Below are 18,231 nucleotides of genomic sequence, written 5' to 3' on the forward strand. Positions count from 1 at the left end.
TGGTTTAGCAGTGGGCAGGGTAGAGCTAGGTTAGTAGTTAGGGTAAAGGTTGGGCTGGGTGACCTTACAGGGCTTTTCCAACCTGAGCAGCTCCATGATTCTATCCTGTTCCAACCCCCTGCCACGGGAAAGAACTCTTCCCACCATCCCAGGTTGCTTCAAGCTCCATCCAACCTGACCTGGAACACTGCTGGGGATGGGACAGCCACAGCTGCTCTGGGCAACCTGGGCCAGGGTCCTACCACCCCCATGGGAAATAATTTCTTCCCAAGATCTCTGCTCAATCTCCTCTTTTTCAGTCAACCTGGAGAGTCCCCGGGCTGCACAGACTGGTGACTGAAATCAGGAAGGGATGGATCATGACTGCTTCTCTCCAAGAGGAGCCATTGCCCGTGGGAGTGAGTGGTGGGAGCCAGTGGGTGATGGTGGATTCCCCTCTGGGCTCTGCAGTGCTTACCCCCTGCCCAATCTTCCCCAGGTTTGCCTCCTCCTGGACGTGGCATCCTTCCTCCTCCCCTCCTGGGACAGCCCCAGACAGACACCAAGGGAGGGAGGACACGACCAGAGTGGGGATGCTCAGGGCTTTCCCCTGCGAGATGCCAGGACACCCCTCAGCCTGCACCACAACCTCAACAATTCTTTTATTTTTATGGAAACTCCGCAGCTTGCAGCTCAGCCCGTCCCCAAACTCCAGAATTTCCCCATCCAGTCGGTGTGAAGGACAAAATGCTGCTGTCTCCCCCCCCGGGCAAGCCGAGCCAGCAGATGGCAGTGCCACCCATGTCCTGAGGTGAGTGGGTGCTGGGGACATCGCCGCAGGTCCCTGCTGCAGCTGGTTCGGTGGCTCCTCTTCTCCTCGGGGAACGATGCCATCCGGGCCAAGTCAGATAGAAAATGGGGTTTTGTTTCCAGATGCTGCGGGGAAACTCGTTCTGATTGAACCAGCAGGCAATAGTGAGGTATCTTGGGTTTTTATTTCAATCCTACTCCACAGGAAACAAGGTTTGCTAGCATTATCTGCCTCACATTTGTTTTTAATTTGACCCGATACTGTGTTAAATAGAAAAGACTGATTGGACAAGAATGGACAGTGAAAAACACGAGATGCTAAAAAGATCCCTCAAACCCCCCTCCACAGCCATCCTGAATGTTACAAGTCATGTAAAATCAGTATAAAATAGGAGGACAAGCTGATAACCTGCTCTGTGTCCCCCACCCTGCTTTTGCTTTAGGAAGCCCACTCAGCAAATGGGGGGGGACAAGGCAGGGTGGCAATGTCTCCAGTGGAGCCCAGTCACCCACTCCCACCCAAGTGCCTGCCCTGCTCTGGGTTTTCAGCAGGAGGTGGAGGTGAAGAGGTCTCAGAAAGGTCCTTCTGGCACTTCCTTGTGCCTTGTGAGACCCTGGCTTGGATTTAGGGCCAAAAGCCCCCAATGGCAAAATGGCTTCCAAGATAAATCCCTTGGGATGAAGCCTGCAGACAAAACACAAGAGTGGTCCCTGGGCATCCTCAGCCCCTGCCAGGCAGCGTGTGCCCAGTTGCTGGGCCTGCTGTGTGCAGGATCTGTTCTCCAGGTTGTTTCCCCATGGGATTTAGTGATGGAGGGGGAGGAGACCCAGGCATGTTGAGTGGCAGTTGTCACCCTGCCACGTGGTGGCTCTGGGAATCTGGTCCCTCAGGCTTCCCCATCACAGCTCACTTTGGAGCATCACATGGTTACATCTCTTCCCTACAGCATTCCTGGGAATGCCAGAATTCCTCCCAAAAGATGATTTAAATCGATGAGCAAGAGGCTCATCATGAAAATGGGAGAGGAGAAGGCAGAAAACCCCCTGATCCCAGCCCATGGAGGTTTGCTTCCCCATCCAGTGAGGACAAAGAAAATCCCCTGGTGTGGATGGGCTGGCCACAACCAGGTGGATTCCAGGTCCCAGACCTCCCTCTGCTCTCCCTCAGGGGAAGGCACAAGCAGCAGAGCCTGGGGACAGGGCCATGCTGTGCTTTGGGGCTGCTGCTGGCACCGGTTCCATAGGGGAAAACAAAGCAACCCAGGGAGAAAATGTCCATGGAGGTTCCAAGAGCCCACGTAGGAGGAACATCCCAAATTGTGCACTTAATACTGGCTTAGAGAAAGAGTTTCCTAATGCCTGGGGACTCTGGGGAGCCCTGAAAAGAGATTCAAGTCTCATGTAAGGCTTTGTTGTCTCTGGACCTTCCCATTAAGAGCTTGGAAGGCCACTGGTGCTGACAGGACTGAGAAGCCAAGCCTGGGGGGTGCAGGGGTGCCTGCGTGTCCCCCTCCTTGGCTGGGGGAGGGTGGAAGAAGGGGTTGGGTCTCTCCCCACATCCCAACTCCTCCAATCCCTTGATGACACTCCCTAAAGTCTCCAGCAGCCAAACCCAGCCAAGAACCCCACTCTGTGGGATGCTGGGGGCCAGGAGGGTGAGCAAGGCTTCCCCTGAACCCCCAGTCAGTGGTCACTGCAGCCCACCAGTTGGTCACTGTGTTACAAAATGTTTGCTTTTAAAAAAATCAAGAGTTCCCAAGGCTAAAAAAAAAAAAAAAAAAAAAGAAAGATCTGTTTAAAATCAATCTCCAGGCTCTGCTGTCCCTGCCAGCTGGGCAATGGTGGCTGTTGCCTACGGGGTGAGCCCAGGGCACGGGCTGCCTCCCCATTCCCTTCCATGTCCCCACGTGCCAGTTGGCTCCAACGGTGTCTTTAAGGCATCTACCAGGATGTTTTGGCCTCCAGAGTGTTGGGCTGATAGAGGTACCTCCAAATGGCATAGTAGTGGATGCCAGCTCCAATGGCCACGAAGAGGTGCCAGATGGCGTGGGCGAAGGGGATGCGGCCGTCGCTTTTGAAGAAGACCATGCCCAGGCAGTAGGAGAGTCCTCCAGCCACCAGCTCCAGGAGACCATCCCTGTTGGGCTGGGAGCAAGCAGGTAGGCAAGGTGACCACACCACACCCACCCTTTCCTCACCAGGAAATCCATCAGGAGCAGAAGGATGGTCCCAGCTGCAGGGTGAAGGCAGGACTATCACCCTGCCTTCTCCTACCCCCTCCAGCAAGAAACAGCAGCTCAGCTTTGCTGCTGGGAGGGTCTCCACACGACAGAGCCCAGGCAGGAGGTCTGCCAGAGATGCACGTGGTATCTGCTGAGCACCCAAATCACTTGGATGCCACGCCACTCGGTTTTGGGGAATGGCTTGATCTGTCACACAGCCTGGACCACAGCAACCCACCAGAGACAAACCAGCCACGCTGGGACTTGTCCCCCACATGCTTCCCAGCACTGGCTTACCATGGAGAGGATGACCAAGGCAGGGAAGAAGCCCATGATAACATAGCACACCAGCTCCACCAGCTTGTACCTGCAACCAAGAGATGCTGCTTAGAGGTGGGTGCAGAGAAAGTGTTAGGTTTGACACCTGTAATGGCTGCTGCTGTGCTACAGGAACCACCACCGCAGGTCCCACATCTTCGTGCTTGAGCCACTGCCGTGGGGCTGGCACCCTGGTGCGGGGGTGATGGACTCACAACCCTGGCTTGGGTGCTTGCCAGCTCAGGGCCAGCTGCTTGGGGCTTTGGGGAGTTGTCTGGGACTTTTTGCTTTTATTTGGTGCCACCATGTGGAAGAAGCGACTCATGGCAGCAGATCCCTGCTCCCTTGTCCTGCTGCCACAGCCCTGGCACCACAGCTGAAACCAGGGTGCTGATGGGGAGGGATGTGGTCCAAGGAAGGTCCTCCAGTGCCAGTTGCCCAGATGACTGCCCAAGGACCCTGTGCTTATTTGTTATCTATCTCTGTCCTTGCTCTTTCTTCCAGCTCAGCTACCTCAGGGCACTCAGAGGAGCTGGCAGAGCTCAGTGGGCTCTGAGACACCCACCAGGCAGAGGCACTCACCGTTCATGGAAGAAGAAAACGTAGACAGTCCCGACTGATGCCATGATCCAGATGATCCAGCGCATGTGGGAAGCCCAGGGACCCAACTCCCGCAGGTTCAGCCTGCAAAACCCAGGTCTGCTGTGAAGGAGACCCAGGGCAGCACCCCAACTGGGGCAGTGGGCATGGAGGGGGAAATACTGCCCTCAACCTCAGGGCTGTCCCACCAAAAGGCCCTCCCAGCTTGTGACTGCAACTTAAAGGGGTTGGAATCTATGGGATAGGAAGGTTTGGTGGAAAGAGTTAAAGTCCAGCTGCAAGCAGAGCCAAAGCTTCAGAGGAAAACCCTATTTGTTGGCTGATGTTTTCCACTTCAGGATGGTCCCCACCCACCAACAACTCACCAGGGAGCATATGATGCTGCGATGAAGAAGTAAATCACCATCCTGTCAAACATGTGCAAGCAGTGCTCCACGGTCCTGCAGGATGCACAGACAGGGGGGTCACAACCCCATGGACCTTCCTCCCCTTCCCTAGCTCCAAGCCATCAGGGCTCGTACCTGAGATGCCTCTTCTTCCAGGAGATGGTGTGGAAAATTGTGGAGACAATGAAGAGGCTGGACAAGCCACAGCCATAGATCCAGGCTGAGATGGTTTCCCACTGGTCGTCAGAGAGGATGTAAAGGATGGAGCTGCCAAGGATGCTGGGCAGGATCCAGAACTGGAAGGTAGAAGGAAAGCTGTTGTTGACTCTGTTTCCATTGAGGAGCATCAATAGTGTCTCTGCTTTTCCTTTGAGGTGTTTCTTCTGCTTCTGGATGAAGCTACCACTCATAAGGGTAGGCTGGGCACCCACACTGGCCAGACATGGGCTCTCCCCATGTGGTGCAGCTCCACAGTGGCTTCTCCAGGTGGAAGCAAAGGGGAGGAGATGGGCACAAGGAGGATGGATACCTCTGAGTCATCTCCCGGAGCTTGGAGTGGGAGCTTCCCAAGGGAAACCTTGATGTGAGGAGCACTTGCTCTCACAGCTGTGTAGGCAGCCATGGGGTTCCTGTCACCATTCCTGCTGCCAAAACCACTCCATTTTCAGGGAGCTTTGCAAAATGCAAATGCAAAATGCTCCAGCAAGTTCACATCTGGCTTCCCTGGGAGTATGGGGCCATGGTGGGTGAAAGCAAGGGAGATGCACACCAGCTTCCCAAGGCAGAGGTGGGAGAACATCCCCCCCTCTTTCTGGGAGTGCCTGGAACACATCATGACAGCCCCAGGACCCTCAGGAGCTGCTCCAGGGCCAGACATTTTTTTTTTTTTTTTTTTTTTTTTTTTTTTTTTTTTTTTTTCATTCTTTGAGGTTCCCCGAGGGATCCCAGAGACCTGAGCACCATCCTCCCTCACCCTGGGATGGGGACAGGGACTCACTGCATGGGTGGCACAGTTTGCTGCGTGCTCATACTCCGTAGGCTGATACCTGCAGTTGGATGGGACACGGTGGTTCATGAACCTGCAGGAAGAAGCAAGAAGAGAAACACACTCAGGGGATGGGGGTTGGGGAGAAGCAAAGTTAGAGGGGTCTGCACGGGAACACCCCCCAGCCTGGAGCCCCATCTCAGCTCGGCTTTGCCCCAGCTGACCCACAGAGGTGACCCTGGCACTGGGCACAACTTGTCCCTCTGCCTGGCCCCAAGTGCCAGGACCCCAGGTCTTGCTCAGGATGAATTTCCCAGCAGCTGCCATTCCTTGGAGAGCAGAAGACAGGAACCAGCTCTGCCTGGTGCTGCACACAGGAGAGGGCAGGCATGGCAGTGATGGGAAGAGCCCCAAGAAAAGGGGATGTGGGGTGGGAGGGGACCCGTTGTGGGTCCCTGATCCATCCAGTGGTGACACCCTCATGTCACCAGCTCCAACCCGGGTAATCCCTACAATGCCTTTGGTTTTCCCTCCTTATCCATGTGGTCCCAGCACAGATTACTGCAGAGAGAAACCCTGCCACCCTCCCCTGGAAACCTGGATTTTATTTCTGCTTCTCTTCGCCTGAGGTATCAGCTTGCTCTTGGCACTGGGAGGAACACATCGATGTCCCTTGTCAGATCAACACACGGCGATAAAAAATAGTGTGGGGCTTGGCTGGTCCGTTGCCAGGTAGGGAACGGCGTGTAGAGAGGAAAACGAAACGGGGGCGTTGGAGAGGGAGGGGGGGGGGGGGGGGAAGGAAAACGCTGCCCTGCGCAGCATCCTCTGCTGGCAGGAGCCGACGGTGGAGGCTTAGCGAAAGGGAAGAAGAACCAAACAAACAGAGAGTGATCCTCTCCTGGCTGCTGGGAGTAATCAGGGATTTAAAGATCTTTTCTGGAGCAGCTCAGGTCAGGAGGGCCAAGGCCAGCGGGCGCCGGCGGGGCTGCCCCGCAGGACCTGGGGTAATTTTCTTCTGACCCCGGGTGCTCTTTGGCTCCAGCACCATCTGTGGGGTGTTTTACAGCTGAGCGAAGGGGCTGGGGGCTGGTAAGACCTTGCCGATGGGTGACCCCTCACTGCAGGGCACAGGGGAAGGCGGCAAAAGGGCAAAAGTCCCCTTTGTCCCCTTCCCCGGAGCCACCCCCGCCCGTGCGGACCTCTCTGCCATCCCCACCGCGCTCTGCTCAGAGTGAGCCGGGAGGGATTCAATAGCTCAAATAACAACGATTTGTGGGAGGGAATGAGAGTGTGAGGCTTCCCCAGCAGGCGACAGGGACATCCTGCCTGGGGACCCTGCCCTCAGCCCCGAAATGTCTTGAATTCCGAGAAACAGAAGGGACGAAGCTCCCCCGACGCTGCACGTCGAGGACCCGCGGTGGGTAAATCAGGGATCAGGAAGGCTGCCACGGCCAGAAAGCAGCGGGGAATCCTTGGGGACACGGCAGTGCCCATCCAACCATCCCAGGGGACATCAGGGATGCCATGTCCACCCTGCTGCTCTAGCCGTGAGGGCTGGCCAGGCTCCCCAAGCTGGAGACATGTCTCCCTGGCAGGAGGACATTACTGTCCCCAGCGTTGCCAGGAGACTGTCCCAAACTCCCCTTAGATTTCTGCTTTCCTTTCTTTTTCCTTTTATTAATAAGAAGGAGGGGAGGTGGGGGGGAGCCCAGATGTCCCGCGTGACATCGTGGTTGCTGAGGAAACACGTAGGAGGCCTTTTCCTTGAATTTATTTGTTTTACCAAAGCCCTGTGCTATCTCCCCTCCATTCTGGCAGTTGGTGCTCAGAGCAGTAATGGGGAGAAGCAGCAGAACCAGTTCTCACAGCACCCCCCACCCCAGACCAAGGGATGTCTGGATCCTTTGGATCCTGTGGAAGGGATCCCTGAGCTGCAAAGATCCTTCCCAGCTTTGGTACAGGGATGGAGAGGCCAGAAAGATCCTTTCCTATGGGATGAGGTCAAACTGGGCAACCCTAAAGCCCAAAACCTTTCTGGTGCCATCCACCACTGAAGTTTTCTGTTCCTGGAAGGAGAAATAGCCTTGAGAAAAACCTTTTTTTTTTTTTTTGACCTGGGCAGAGACTTGTTTTTCTGCCCTGCTCTCTAATAAGCATCATCCTGTGAAAGATGGGAAATAGAGCATCATGGATGCAGAACCTGGCTGCAAAGTGTCTGGGTACAGCAGAGCCCTCCTGGAGCAGCCAGCATTGCATTTTAGGGCTAGTTGGGCATATTTTTGTTGCCTTCTGTGCTCAGGAGCCGAGCTGTGCAAAGAAGCACAGGAGCAGCCAGTGTTAGCACAGCTCCCAGCAGAGCAGGATGAGGCCCTGGTGCCCTGCAGCATTTTGCTCCTCAGGGTTTTGGGGGCTATTTCCTCACCCTCGCTCCTCTCCTAGGTTTTCATCATCTCCCAGACCTTCCTAGGATGCCAAGCATCCATCCAGGTCACATCCTCATGGGTGTATGCCAGGGCACAGGGAGCCCTGTGTCCCCCCCAGCCTGCAGAAAGTTGCTGGTGTGTAAAACCACCCTCAGAGCTGAGCTCCAGCCCAGCCACAGGGATGGAGATGCTCAAGGAGAGCACCCATGATTCTCATTAGAGCTGATGAAAGCCCAGAGCAGCCAAGAGCCCCAAGGGGAGGCTGCTGAATGTTTCCCAGCTCTGTGCCACTGGAGAGAAGGGTGAAGGTCAAGGCTTTTCCAGTGCAAGAAACCCAGAAGAAGGGATACACCTCTCCCAGCTTTGATCTGATCCCCTGCAGCAAGTTTCCTGCCTGGCTGGCTGAACCCACAAGCATCACCAGCTCCATGTCATTGTCCCCATAGGCTTGGGGACATCCTGGCAGTGTTCCTGGGCTGGGGGAGATGAGAGCAGAGTATCCCAAAAAGCCTCCAGACAATGCTGCCACCCACCCAGGTGCCCAGCAAGCCACAACAGGTCCAAGAAGCCACAAGCAGGTGATTTCCCCCCAGATGGGTATTTCAAGGCATTTTAGCAAGTGCTGAGTCCAAAAGACCCAGAAAAGCTTAAAGCTTCCTGCACATCAGGAACACAAGCAGGTTCAGTTTTAGGGATGGGGCATGGGAAGCAGAGAAACCCCCCCGGGCAGCTTTTGCTCCTCTGCCATTTCTGGCAGACCTTATACAGAGCAGCTGTTTGGAGATGGGGACCTTGTGGAGGTCTGAGCAGGGGTTACTCCTCACTGCAGCCCCAGGGCTTTTGCCTGCCCTGCTTGTCCCTGCTTTGCTCTGGCCCCTTTCCCAGGGAGGGGGGACAGAAAAGGGCCAGGGCAGCAGACTCTGGCCAGGGAAACAAAGAGCCCCTTGTCCCAGGCAGCCGAGGCAAAGTGCAGAGCTGGCTTCCCAGGCTTGCTCCTTTCTACTTCTCTTTCTCCCATTCTTTTTTTTTTTTTTTTTTTTTTTTTTTCCTGTGGCGTTTGGGGTGTTTTCTTGATTTTTTTAAAACAGACTTTTATCCAAGAACAAAGTTCTGGCCTCAAAAAATCATGCAGGTCTCCCTGGTGCCTGCTTTGCAGGAGTGGAGTAGAAGGTAAAAGGGAATTAAATTGAAAAATTCCTCAAGGGGGGGCTCATGTGTGAGCATTTGATCATCTTTTGTCTCTCTTGGGAGCCCCCAGACAACCACTCCATGGACACCACATGTTCACAGGGACAGAGCCATGGGACACTTTGCAGAAGAGATGTCCCCTACACACCCAGGGGGCACAGCCCTGATGGAGACCCAGCCCAGGCTGCAATTTGGGGGCAGATGAGGTTTAATCTCCTCTGATACTGACCCTCTGGCTCACCTCTGCCACTTCATCTCCCTTTTGCCTCCCTTCTCCCCTCTCCAGGTGAGGATAATGATTTTGGTATCCTTCAGCTGAGGTGGGAGAAGGATCATGTGAGAAAGGTAAATCACCACTAATACATGGATGGGGAGGTGGGAGCTGGGAATTCCCTCTGCTCCCATTGAGCAGCTCCTCCCTGCTCTTCCAGCAGCTCATCCAACACCTGGCACCCCAACCCTGCTGGATGTCAGGATATACACACAGATATATACACAGATATACACACAGATATACACACACTGTGTATCTGGGCACTGTTGGGGCCACAACACTGGAAGACCCAACGCATCCCCTTCCCAACCCATCAAGAAATAAATGTCAGGGCTGGGTGCCAGAGGGACCAAGCAGCAGCTGACTCCTTGTGCTGGTCCCAGATGATGTGAATCTCCCCAGACCTCCTCAGATCTACAGGTTTTACCTGTGAGTGGCTTATAAAAGGGCTGGGCTTGCTCAGGATGTGGCTACTTAATGTCTTTGGAGGGGGGATGCTGGTTTGTTGTGCATTCCCCCTGCTGCTCAGGGAACTGAGGTATTTCCAGGCTGTGTTCCCTGCAATGGAAGTGGATTTCTCCTTGTGACCAGGTGTCACAGCTGCTTTCAGAGCTATGGAGGAGAACTGTGTCCAGATTGTGGCATCTTTTCACAGAGGAAGGGTGGAGAAAGCCTTTGCTGGATGCTGATCAGCAGTGCTGGTAAGTCCTGCTGGGGTCCTCGGGGTTGTCCCTTGGTAGAGAAACTGTAGTGATGCCTGAAATGACTGTGATGCAGGAGATGTGTCCCTGGCCTCAGTGCATGGTCTGGATTGGACCTAAGGAGCCCAGAGGCTGAGGTGGAGATGCTCCAGATGAGGGGTTTGTGCTCACGTGTGAGGTGTTGTGGTGACCTCTCTCTAAGCTGGGGCTTGGTGTGTGCTCTGCTTCTGCCCCATAATCTGGTAACACTCCAGCTGCAGCTCTGGGTAAGAGGCTTCAACCCCTTGGGCTCCTCTAGAGTTTGTAATCAGCTGAGTCCTGAGGAGCTGTGTCTGATGGTGTGTGCAGGGCCCTAAGCACTTAGAGGACATGATCCAGGATGCAGAAGACAGAGCAGGGCAGCAGAGTTGTGCTTGGGGTCCCCTTCAAGTCCAGGACAACAATTCTGCAGCTTCATGACGTGGGAGAGGCTCAGCAGTCCTCTCCTCTCCTCTCCTCTCCTCTCCTCTCCTCTCCTCTCCTCTCCTCTCCTCTCCTCTCCTCTCCTCTCCTCTCCTCTCCTCTCCTCTCCTCTCCTCTCCTCTCCTCTCCTCTCCTCTCCTCTCCTCTCCATGGTTGCAGTCGCTGGTGTGGAGCCTCCAGGCACCACAGATCTCAAGAAAAATCTGCTTTTCCTTCCTACCTGCTGCCCCAGGAGCATTTGCCACTGGGAAGCAGAAATTCCAAGGCTCAGGCTGATGCTGCCCAGCGTTGCCATCTGCAGAGCCACCCCCGTGGGCACGTGCGTGGCTGCGTGGCACCTTCTGAGCTGAAACCTCTCTTTCTGTGCCCATCCCTCAGTGCCTTGCATCCTCCTACATCACCATATGGTGCTCCTGGGTTGGAAGGCTGAGCTGTGCCTCCTGTAGGCTCCTGGGTCAGCTCCCTGGGCTGGGGGAGAAGGAACAGCCAGGACAAGTTTGCATGGCTTGGCTGCCATGGGTTGGCTCCTTTGACTCCAGCCCAAGGAATATGAGAAGCAGCAAGAGGGCACAGAGTTTTCTTTGGTGCTGCTGCTGCTTCCTTGCATCTTGCAAAGAGCCTGGCAGCTTGGGGAGGGCAGCAAACTTGAAAGGCTTTTCATCTAAACCAACATCTCTCAACCTTGCTAATGGGTAAATCAACAGATCATCAGATTTCTGGAGTCCCCTGCCCAGATGCCTCTGGTACAAGCCTTGCTTCCACACAGCAAGTCAAACAGGGCTGCAGACTGAATGCTCATCTAATGCTCATCTCTGGTTACCCTCACCCCAGTTTCTCTTGTTCCCAGCACTCTGACATGTGGAAAGAGCCCAAGCTGGCTGTAGACCATCCCCTGGCACTGCACAGCCTGAATGCCCTGAGAAATGCTGAACACATCCATGTGCTGCCTTGGAGATGCTCCTGGAGGAGGACTCTGTGCTCAGCCATGTCCAGGCTGTCCCTGCTCTGAACTGTGGGTGCAGATTCCCCAGGAAGGGACAGGGAAGACCATGGGGAGGGTACTGAAGACAGTGGGAGGGAATATGCTGTTATTTCCCTGATCACACCAAGGGTTGTACCTGATTCCTGTTCCTCCCTCCTCGCACCAGCAGAGAGGGCACAAAAGACCCCAAACCAGGCTGAGGCCAGACACAGACCCATGTTTGCACCCATGTGAGCCCTCCTGTGTGTAACAAGACCTGGCCAGTGGGTGGAAACTCAGCAGATGATTCCCAGTCAGGTCATAACTTCCCATATTCCCACCCTCCATGCAGGGATATTTTCTTTTCCTCTCCAGCAGGCTTTCTGCTCTTCATGTAGATGGTATCTCAGCCTCTGCCAAGGCAATTCATGACCCTGGAAGTACAGCAGAGCTGTTTGTTTATTCACAACAGATGGGATTGGTGAGTGCTTCCCAAATGACTTCCTGAGCTGGGACTTCTTGTTTCATTTGGTACTCGTGAGACCTCCAAAACAGCTGATTAGTCACAAAATGACTCTGATGTCCCAGGTGTTTTGTGAACGTTAGGAGGACTTTTTCCAGAACAGAAAATTCTCTATTATTATTCACTGTTTGGAAAGTCATTGTGCTGCCTTGTCAGGATTGTTTAGAGCTCAGGGTTTAGCAGGAGCAGCCCTGGGCTGGCTCTGCTGGGTTAAGCTCTTCAGCAGCCCAAGGTGGGGAGCAGCAGAGAGTGTGACCACTGACAGGGGATTTGGGCAGTTTTGGGGGCAGAAGCTTTCCTGGCCTCTAACCCCAGCTCTTTGGAGACCCAGCTTCTGTTGTGACATTACTTGAGCAGCTCATGTTTTCTCAGGACCATAAAGTCTTCCCACAGCATCCCCTGAGAGACAGAGCCTGGTTCTCACTGGGGATTCCTGGATGCTGCTGAAGTGCTGATAAATTCAGCAAATGCCTCTGGACAGTGAACCCAGAGGAGAGTCATGCATTTCACCAGCCAGGCAAGCAGGACTTTTAATTAGCAGCATTTGCAACAGAGCAGGGCTGTGTCTGATGCTGCAGTACCAGGCAGTGCTGCTGAGCACAGCAGAGGAGGTAGCTCCTTGCTTCTGACCTGCAGATTTCTCTCTGCATAAATTCCTTTCCTCAGCCAGCCTGGCTTAGGAACTTGCCCAGGATCACAGCCTTGGATCCAAACTCTCCTGAAGGCCAGCACTTCTCAGCTAGCTGGCATCTGGTGCAAACACCAGGAATGTGATGCTCGTGGTGTCACGTTAGCATCAGTGGTCATGTATCACATCAAGCCTGTTGGAGTCTGGGTTTTCACTCCATGAAAACATTGAGGTTCAATTTCTCTTGGAAATTTCTTCAATTTCTTGGAGAGAAATTGACTCCTGAGGGGGGGTATTTTGGTTTTGGGGTTCTGCCCCTGCTCTGAGCATCCCTCTCCTTGCAGCATCTGTCTGGGCACCCAAAAAACCTCCTTAATTCCAGCCAGGAGCTGGAATTAATACAACAGTTGTGCTGTTTTCCCTTCCTTTCCCCAGGAGCTGCAGTGGGTTTGCTTTGCTTTGTCTTGCTGTGGAGCTGGGGGTGTGGGAAGGGAGGAGGAGGAGGAGGAGGAGGGGGGGAGGCAAGGCTGGGGACAGTCCTGGCAGAGCCCCATCTCTGACATTCACTGCCCTGCCATGCTGGGCACTGGCTTGAATTTCCCACGCATGGTGTTGGCTGCCACCTCACGAAGCTGCCTGCAGAGAACTGTGCCAAAAAATCACATCAGGCTGATATCCAACACCCTGAAGGGAGGAAAAGACCATCGGGCATCCATTTCCCAAGAGACTGTCCTGCTCCCAAAAGCACAAGGCAAAAGGCTTGGCTTGCCCACTGCTGAACCCCTCCAGTGGGGTGATCCCCATCCTGCTGGGTCCCCTGACCCTCCCAAAGGAGGGAAAGAGGCAGTTTGAGGGAATACTCCAGAGTAAATGATGCTCTGAGTATTTGTTGCCTTCCTGGCTCAAAAGATAACTGCACCCTGTGCATCTAAACCTGCAGGAGATGAAATCCTATCAGTGCTATCTTAAGAGGCTTTCTGAGTCCCTACAACCAACCAGGGTGGAATTGATCAGTGACACCTGGTGAGCCTGTTTTTTTCCCCCAGGTATTTTGGACACTTCCACGTCTCTTAGAGCAGAGCTTTTGGCAGCAAGGGGAGCTGCTCAGCTGGGGGCAGCCTGGTAGGTCTGGCTGGGGATGGTGTTTGCCTGGTGAGGAGCCTCAAATATCACTACTAAAAGCACTTCCCTTCTCACTGCTTCATCCCACACGGGTTGAGGGGGAAGCAGATCTCTTGGCAAGCATTTCAGCATGTGTGGGAACAGGCAAGGGCTGCTTGTGCTTCCAGGGAAAAACAAATGGGGGCCAGACATTCCCAGGGCAGCAGCTCTGCTCAGGCTGTCAGCCTGGAATTGCTTTTCTCCTATTTAGGGGCTGAGCATCCCAATGTTTTCTCTCACTCCTCTTCCTGATGGTTCTCCTCTCCCTCTCTTGCCTGGAGATGCTGGAAGGAGAGAGAGGTCAGGGAATGTCTCCTTGCTCAGTAATTACAGGTGCAGAAGGAAGGTTTTTCAAGCTGCCTTTCCTCAAATTTGGAGGATTTAGTCTGGAACAAGTGTAGAGGTCAGATCTCCATCCCCTCGTGCAGACATCAGGCAGGTGAGGACAAACCTGGACCATGGACCTACAGAGGTCCCTGCTCTCCCTAACCTCCTCCTGCTTTCTGGGCTGAGAAATTAATGTGGATTTTCCCAGGTGCTCCTCTTTGCACAGGGCAAGAAAAGAAAAGGCAGGAAGATTTAGAGCCTCTTACATGAACAAATCAAATTGTGACCTGCTATCAGTTAATTAGGATGATTCAGTGCCCTGCACAGCCCACAGCTCTCAGAAAACTCCTCTCCACTGGTTCCTCTGGAGATGCTGAAGCTGGCCAGATACAGCAGCTCCCTGCTTAATTGTGTTTCCTTCCAATTATGGCTCTGGGTGGCCAAAGTTGAGGAAGAATTTTGTGTCCCTGCAGCAGGGAGGTTGGGACTGAGCTGCAGCCACATGGGCAGGAGAGCACATTTGAGTAAGAAGGGTGCCAAAGCCAGCAGTGGGATAGAGGGGAAGGATTCTTGGCTTGGTGTAACCTGACTGATGAGACTCAATGAAGATTGACTGATCTGGCACTGCTCTGTTGTTCTGCTGAGAAACCACAATTCTGGTGAGCTGGGAGGAGGAGAGGAAAGGTTGTTGGTTTGGGTTTTTTTCATTTATAACCCCAACCTGCTCCAACGCCATTGCCATGCATCCCTATTCCCAGCATGGCCTCAGCCCCCTCCATTTGCTCTCTTTCCTTCCACCCAAGCTGTGATGCTCCATCTCCAAAGCCAGGAGGGATTCAGGGACCCCCCTGTGCCCTTCCAGCCCCAAGTTTTCTCCTGGCATTTCACAAAATGTTCTCACATTGATTGCTGCCTTTCATCTCCTTGTTCAAAGGCTGGTGCCTTCACTACAGCTTTCACACAACAGGTCTTTTATCATCATGCTGGTTTTTTATTTATTCCTTTTGGTGGGTGTATTGATGGCCAAGTTCCTCCTTTCTTGGTCCTCGCTCAAAATTTGATAAAACAACATTAAAAATGAAGCTGTTCCAGGCTTTTCCACCACAAGGAATATTTTCTTTTTTTTTGTTGTTTTTGTTTTTGTTTTCCAAGGAAGGCCACAAGCAAGAGTTTCTCATCCTCTGAAAAGATGTCACAGGAGGCTTCTAATGTCCTGAAGGGCAGGTGCCACCATGAGCCCAGTGGCTCCTGCTCACCAATCCCCTTTGCTGAGCCTGGTACCCAGGGGGGCTGATGAAGCATCCCCAGCACAAGAGAAGGAGCAGCTTGTAGGATCTCCTTTGGGATATGCCATGGCAGAACATGTCTGCAGATAGGATAGCTGGTGTGTGTGGAGTGCAGGGGGGCTGGGGATTAGCCAACTGTTATTTTTAAGCCCTGGGCTAAGAGGATCTCTGCAGCCACGTAGGAAGCTCTGGGTTAGCATCTCTTGCTGGAGATTGCCATGGGAGCACCCATCTCCTGCCCTAGCACCCAGGGAGAGGTGGAGGATGCTCTGTGGACCTGACTCTTCTGTGCCCTGCAGCCCCTGCCTTCTGTGGGTTCTGTCCCCCTCGTTCCCCTTTAGCAAGTTGCCTCCCAAAAGGACTATGATGAAGTCCAAGTATCAGTTTGGGATAGATTGAGCAACAGGCTGGCAGATGGGGTCTGCTGCAGGGGACTGAGGGTGGGGGGCTGCCCACCTCCCAAAGTGCCTCTGAACCTCTGCCATGGGGTAAAGGTGCAGTTTTCCCCCTCCTCTGGGGGCACAGAGCTCTGCTTAGCTCCAATTCCCACTGATGATGTTCTCTACACCAGCTGGGAAAACCAGGTTTGGGTCCTCTGTTTTCCCAAGGAGTTTTGGATCAGATGCATCATGCAGATTTGCTGGGTACCTCCTGCATCTCCCCCAGGTAAGGGTTATCAGGTTAAATGGTCTTTGAGTAGCAACCCACATCCTGCACTCAGCTCTTGGAGGTGCAGGCATGGATTTTCCCCATGGGACATCTAGAAGGAGATGAGCTGGTGGCTTGCAGGGGTGGGAGGGAGGTCTCCTGCCCTCACCCAAACCATATCAACATCTCTCAGGGATGTTCCTGCCTGAAGCAGGCAAGAAACGTTGTCACCATTCCATTCCAGACAAGTTTTTCTCTGGCATCTAACAGGATGCCTGGAAGTCTGACAGTGGCAGTGCCAGAGCCAAATATTCCCAGGAACTGTGCCAGCCTCTGGGACCCTCTGTGGCTGTGAAAACAACCCCCCCACAGTCACAGGGAGCAAAACCTGTCCCTGGTGCAAAGCTGAGCACCCTCTGAGCTTCATCTGGCCATGCATCACCCAGTGCTCTGACTCATCTTTGGCCACCCAGCGTGCTGGTAGCTGCTGTCCCCATGTCCCTGCTAAAAGCCACACCTGATCCTCCAGCAGCAGCGTGGCCGAGTGCCCTCTGCCCAGCAGTCCTCAGGTTTCCCTCTAACAGGTAACACCCCGAGGTTTTTCCAAATACCTGTTAAAACAGGTTGCTGTTGCTGCTTGAAAACCTTTCCAGGTACCTCGTGGAGCTGGGGGAAGGATGCATTATTGGAGCATCCCATGGGAGCCTCAAGGTCCAGGCTGGAGAAGCCACCCCCAGGGGTTTCACCTGGGTGCAGCAGGACCACGGGCAATGTCGGTCCCTCTGCGGTGGTGGGCTCTGTTCCCGTGGGGATTTGGGCTCCCAGTCCTCCAGCAGCAGGAGAAGAACGGTGAAGTTGAACCCAGTGAAAGGCAACGAGGGCTCCCAAGGATGCTCAGGATCCCCTCGGGATGCAACCTTCCCCCTAAAAGCCCAGCCCGCCCACAACCCCGGGCTTTGGGGCACTCAGCAGCTTTTGAAGGTCCCTTCGGACTCCATCTCCGTCGGAACCGGACCCGGGCAGGTGCTGGGGCTGCCCTGGGGCTCCTCAAACCCCCGGGGGTCGGGGACCGCCGCACCGACGGCTTTACCTGGCGTAGCGCGTCTTCTGGAAATCCAGGACCCGGGAAACGAACATCGCGGCGGTGCCATGGGAGGGGGGGTCCCGGGGGGCGGCGGCTGCTCAGCCCGGTGCGGGAAAGGGGATAAAGTGCTGCTCGGGGGAACCGCAGCAACTCCGAGGGCTCCGGCGGGGCGGGGAGGAGAAGGGGCGGCCGGTCCAGCTCAGCCCAGCCCAGCCCGGTCCAGCCCCGGCCTCCTCCCGGCTGCTCGGGGAAAACAAAGGCGACCTCCGGTAGAGGGGAGCCAGCCCCGCTACCGCCCTCAGATGTGCAAAGAAGAGGAGGAAGGAAAATAAAAAAAAAAAAAAAGGAGGTGGGGAGGAATCCCCACCAACTCCTCCCGGCCACAGCAACCTGCTCGATCCTCCTCAGCCACCCCGGCAGCCTTAAGCTCGGCTAAAAATATTCCCCCTCCTCCCCGCCGCCACCCCCGGAGGATCAAATAGCAGCAGATTTGAATTGAAAATGTGATTAGAGCATCGCGGGGGGAGGGGGGAGCGGGGAGCGGAGAATGCCGGCAGCCTGCCCACCCCCCACGGCCACGCTCCCCACGGCCCGGTCCGCCGGGAGGGAGAGCGAGATGTCCCTGCCTGCCCCGGGGCAGGGCCATCCCGTCCTGGCCTCCCCAGGGAGCTGCTTTGTTTGGGTGTGCTTTCATTTATTTGATTTTAATTGTTTTCTTCTTCTTCTCTTGTTTTCCAGAGGCCCCGGCAGGGGTGGGCGGCTCTGTCCCAGCCCCAAAGCTCTGGGGTGGCCCTGGGTGGGGACACGACTGCCACCAGCATCCCACCCATCCCTCCCTGCTCAGGGGTGGGGGGACAAAGCCACAAGACAGGACTGGAGCCCCCCAGATCCTCTCTCCAACTCCATCCTAAGTCTTTCCTCCTCCATCCCCTACATCACCCAGGTAGGGTCTTGCAAAAGGTGAGATCTGAGGTTGGGCAGCTCAGAGAGGGGCTCTAAAGAGCAGTGGGGTTTGTCTGCAGGCAGGTGGGCATCAGCCATGACCACCATGACCAGGCATCTTCATAAGAGTAGCTAAGGGACAAGGAAAGTGACATAAAGCCAGCATCAACTGGTGGAGAGTCTCCCCCATGCAATCTCCCCTTGTTGAGCTTGTGATACCATGGATGGGAGGAAGATGGAACAGCTGAGGACACATCAGTACAAAGGGTTATGCTCATATGTCCACTTCTAGGGGAAATCTTTCACACACACATATCTCC

General features: G+C 54.5%; 1 protein-coding gene across 2 annotated transcripts; it reads right to left on the minus strand.

The window, feature by feature from the left end:
- Positions 1-955: 955 nt before the first annotated feature.
- On the minus strand, positions 956-17,387 carry MMD2 (monocyte to macrophage differentiation associated 2). Of its 2 annotated transcripts, XM_071760838.1 has the most exons (8): positions 16,976-17,387; positions 5,313-5,394; positions 4,451-4,611; positions 4,295-4,369; positions 3,912-4,013; positions 3,309-3,378; positions 2,777-2,934; positions 956-1,474 (listed from the first exon to the last, which is right to left on the minus strand). In XM_071760838.1, the coding sequence occupies exons 1-8, from the start codon at positions 17,020-17,022 to the stop codon at positions 1,168-1,170; spliced, it is 1,002 nt and encodes a 333-aa protein (XP_071616939.1). In that variant the 5' UTR covers positions 17,023-17,387; the 3' UTR covers positions 956-1,167. The 2 variants fall into 2 exon arrangements, with proteins under 2 accessions (XP_071616939.1, XP_071616940.1); XM_071760839.1 differs by lacking the exon at positions 956-1,474 and having other exon boundaries at positions 2,190-2,934; positions 16,976-17,385.
- Positions 17,388-18,231: the final 844 nt, after the last annotated feature.

This window comes from Heliangelus exortis, chromosome 17 (genome assembly GCF_036169615.1).
Source record: "Heliangelus exortis chromosome 17, bHelExo1.hap1, whole genome shotgun sequence".
In the NCBI taxonomy this organism is placed as follows: Eukaryota; Metazoa; Chordata; class Aves; order Apodiformes; family Trochilidae; genus Heliangelus; species Heliangelus exortis.

What these genes read in the sequence shown, in the direction of transcription:
- MMD2 (XM_071760838.1), bottom strand. Translation starts at nt 17,022, where the DNA reads ATGTTCGTTTCCCGGGTCCTGGATTTCCAGAAGACGCGCTACGCCAG. An exon ending in CCTTGGTCATCCTCTCCATG is followed by an intron (nt 2,935 to 3,308) that starts GTAAGCCAGTGC and finishes GCTTGCTCCCAG; the next exon opens with CCCAACAGGGATGGTCTCCT. An exon ending in CACTACTATGCCATTTGGAG is followed by an intron (nt 1,475 to 2,776) that starts GTACCTCTATCA and finishes TTTTGTCTGCAG; the next exon opens with GCTTCATCCCAAGGGATTTA.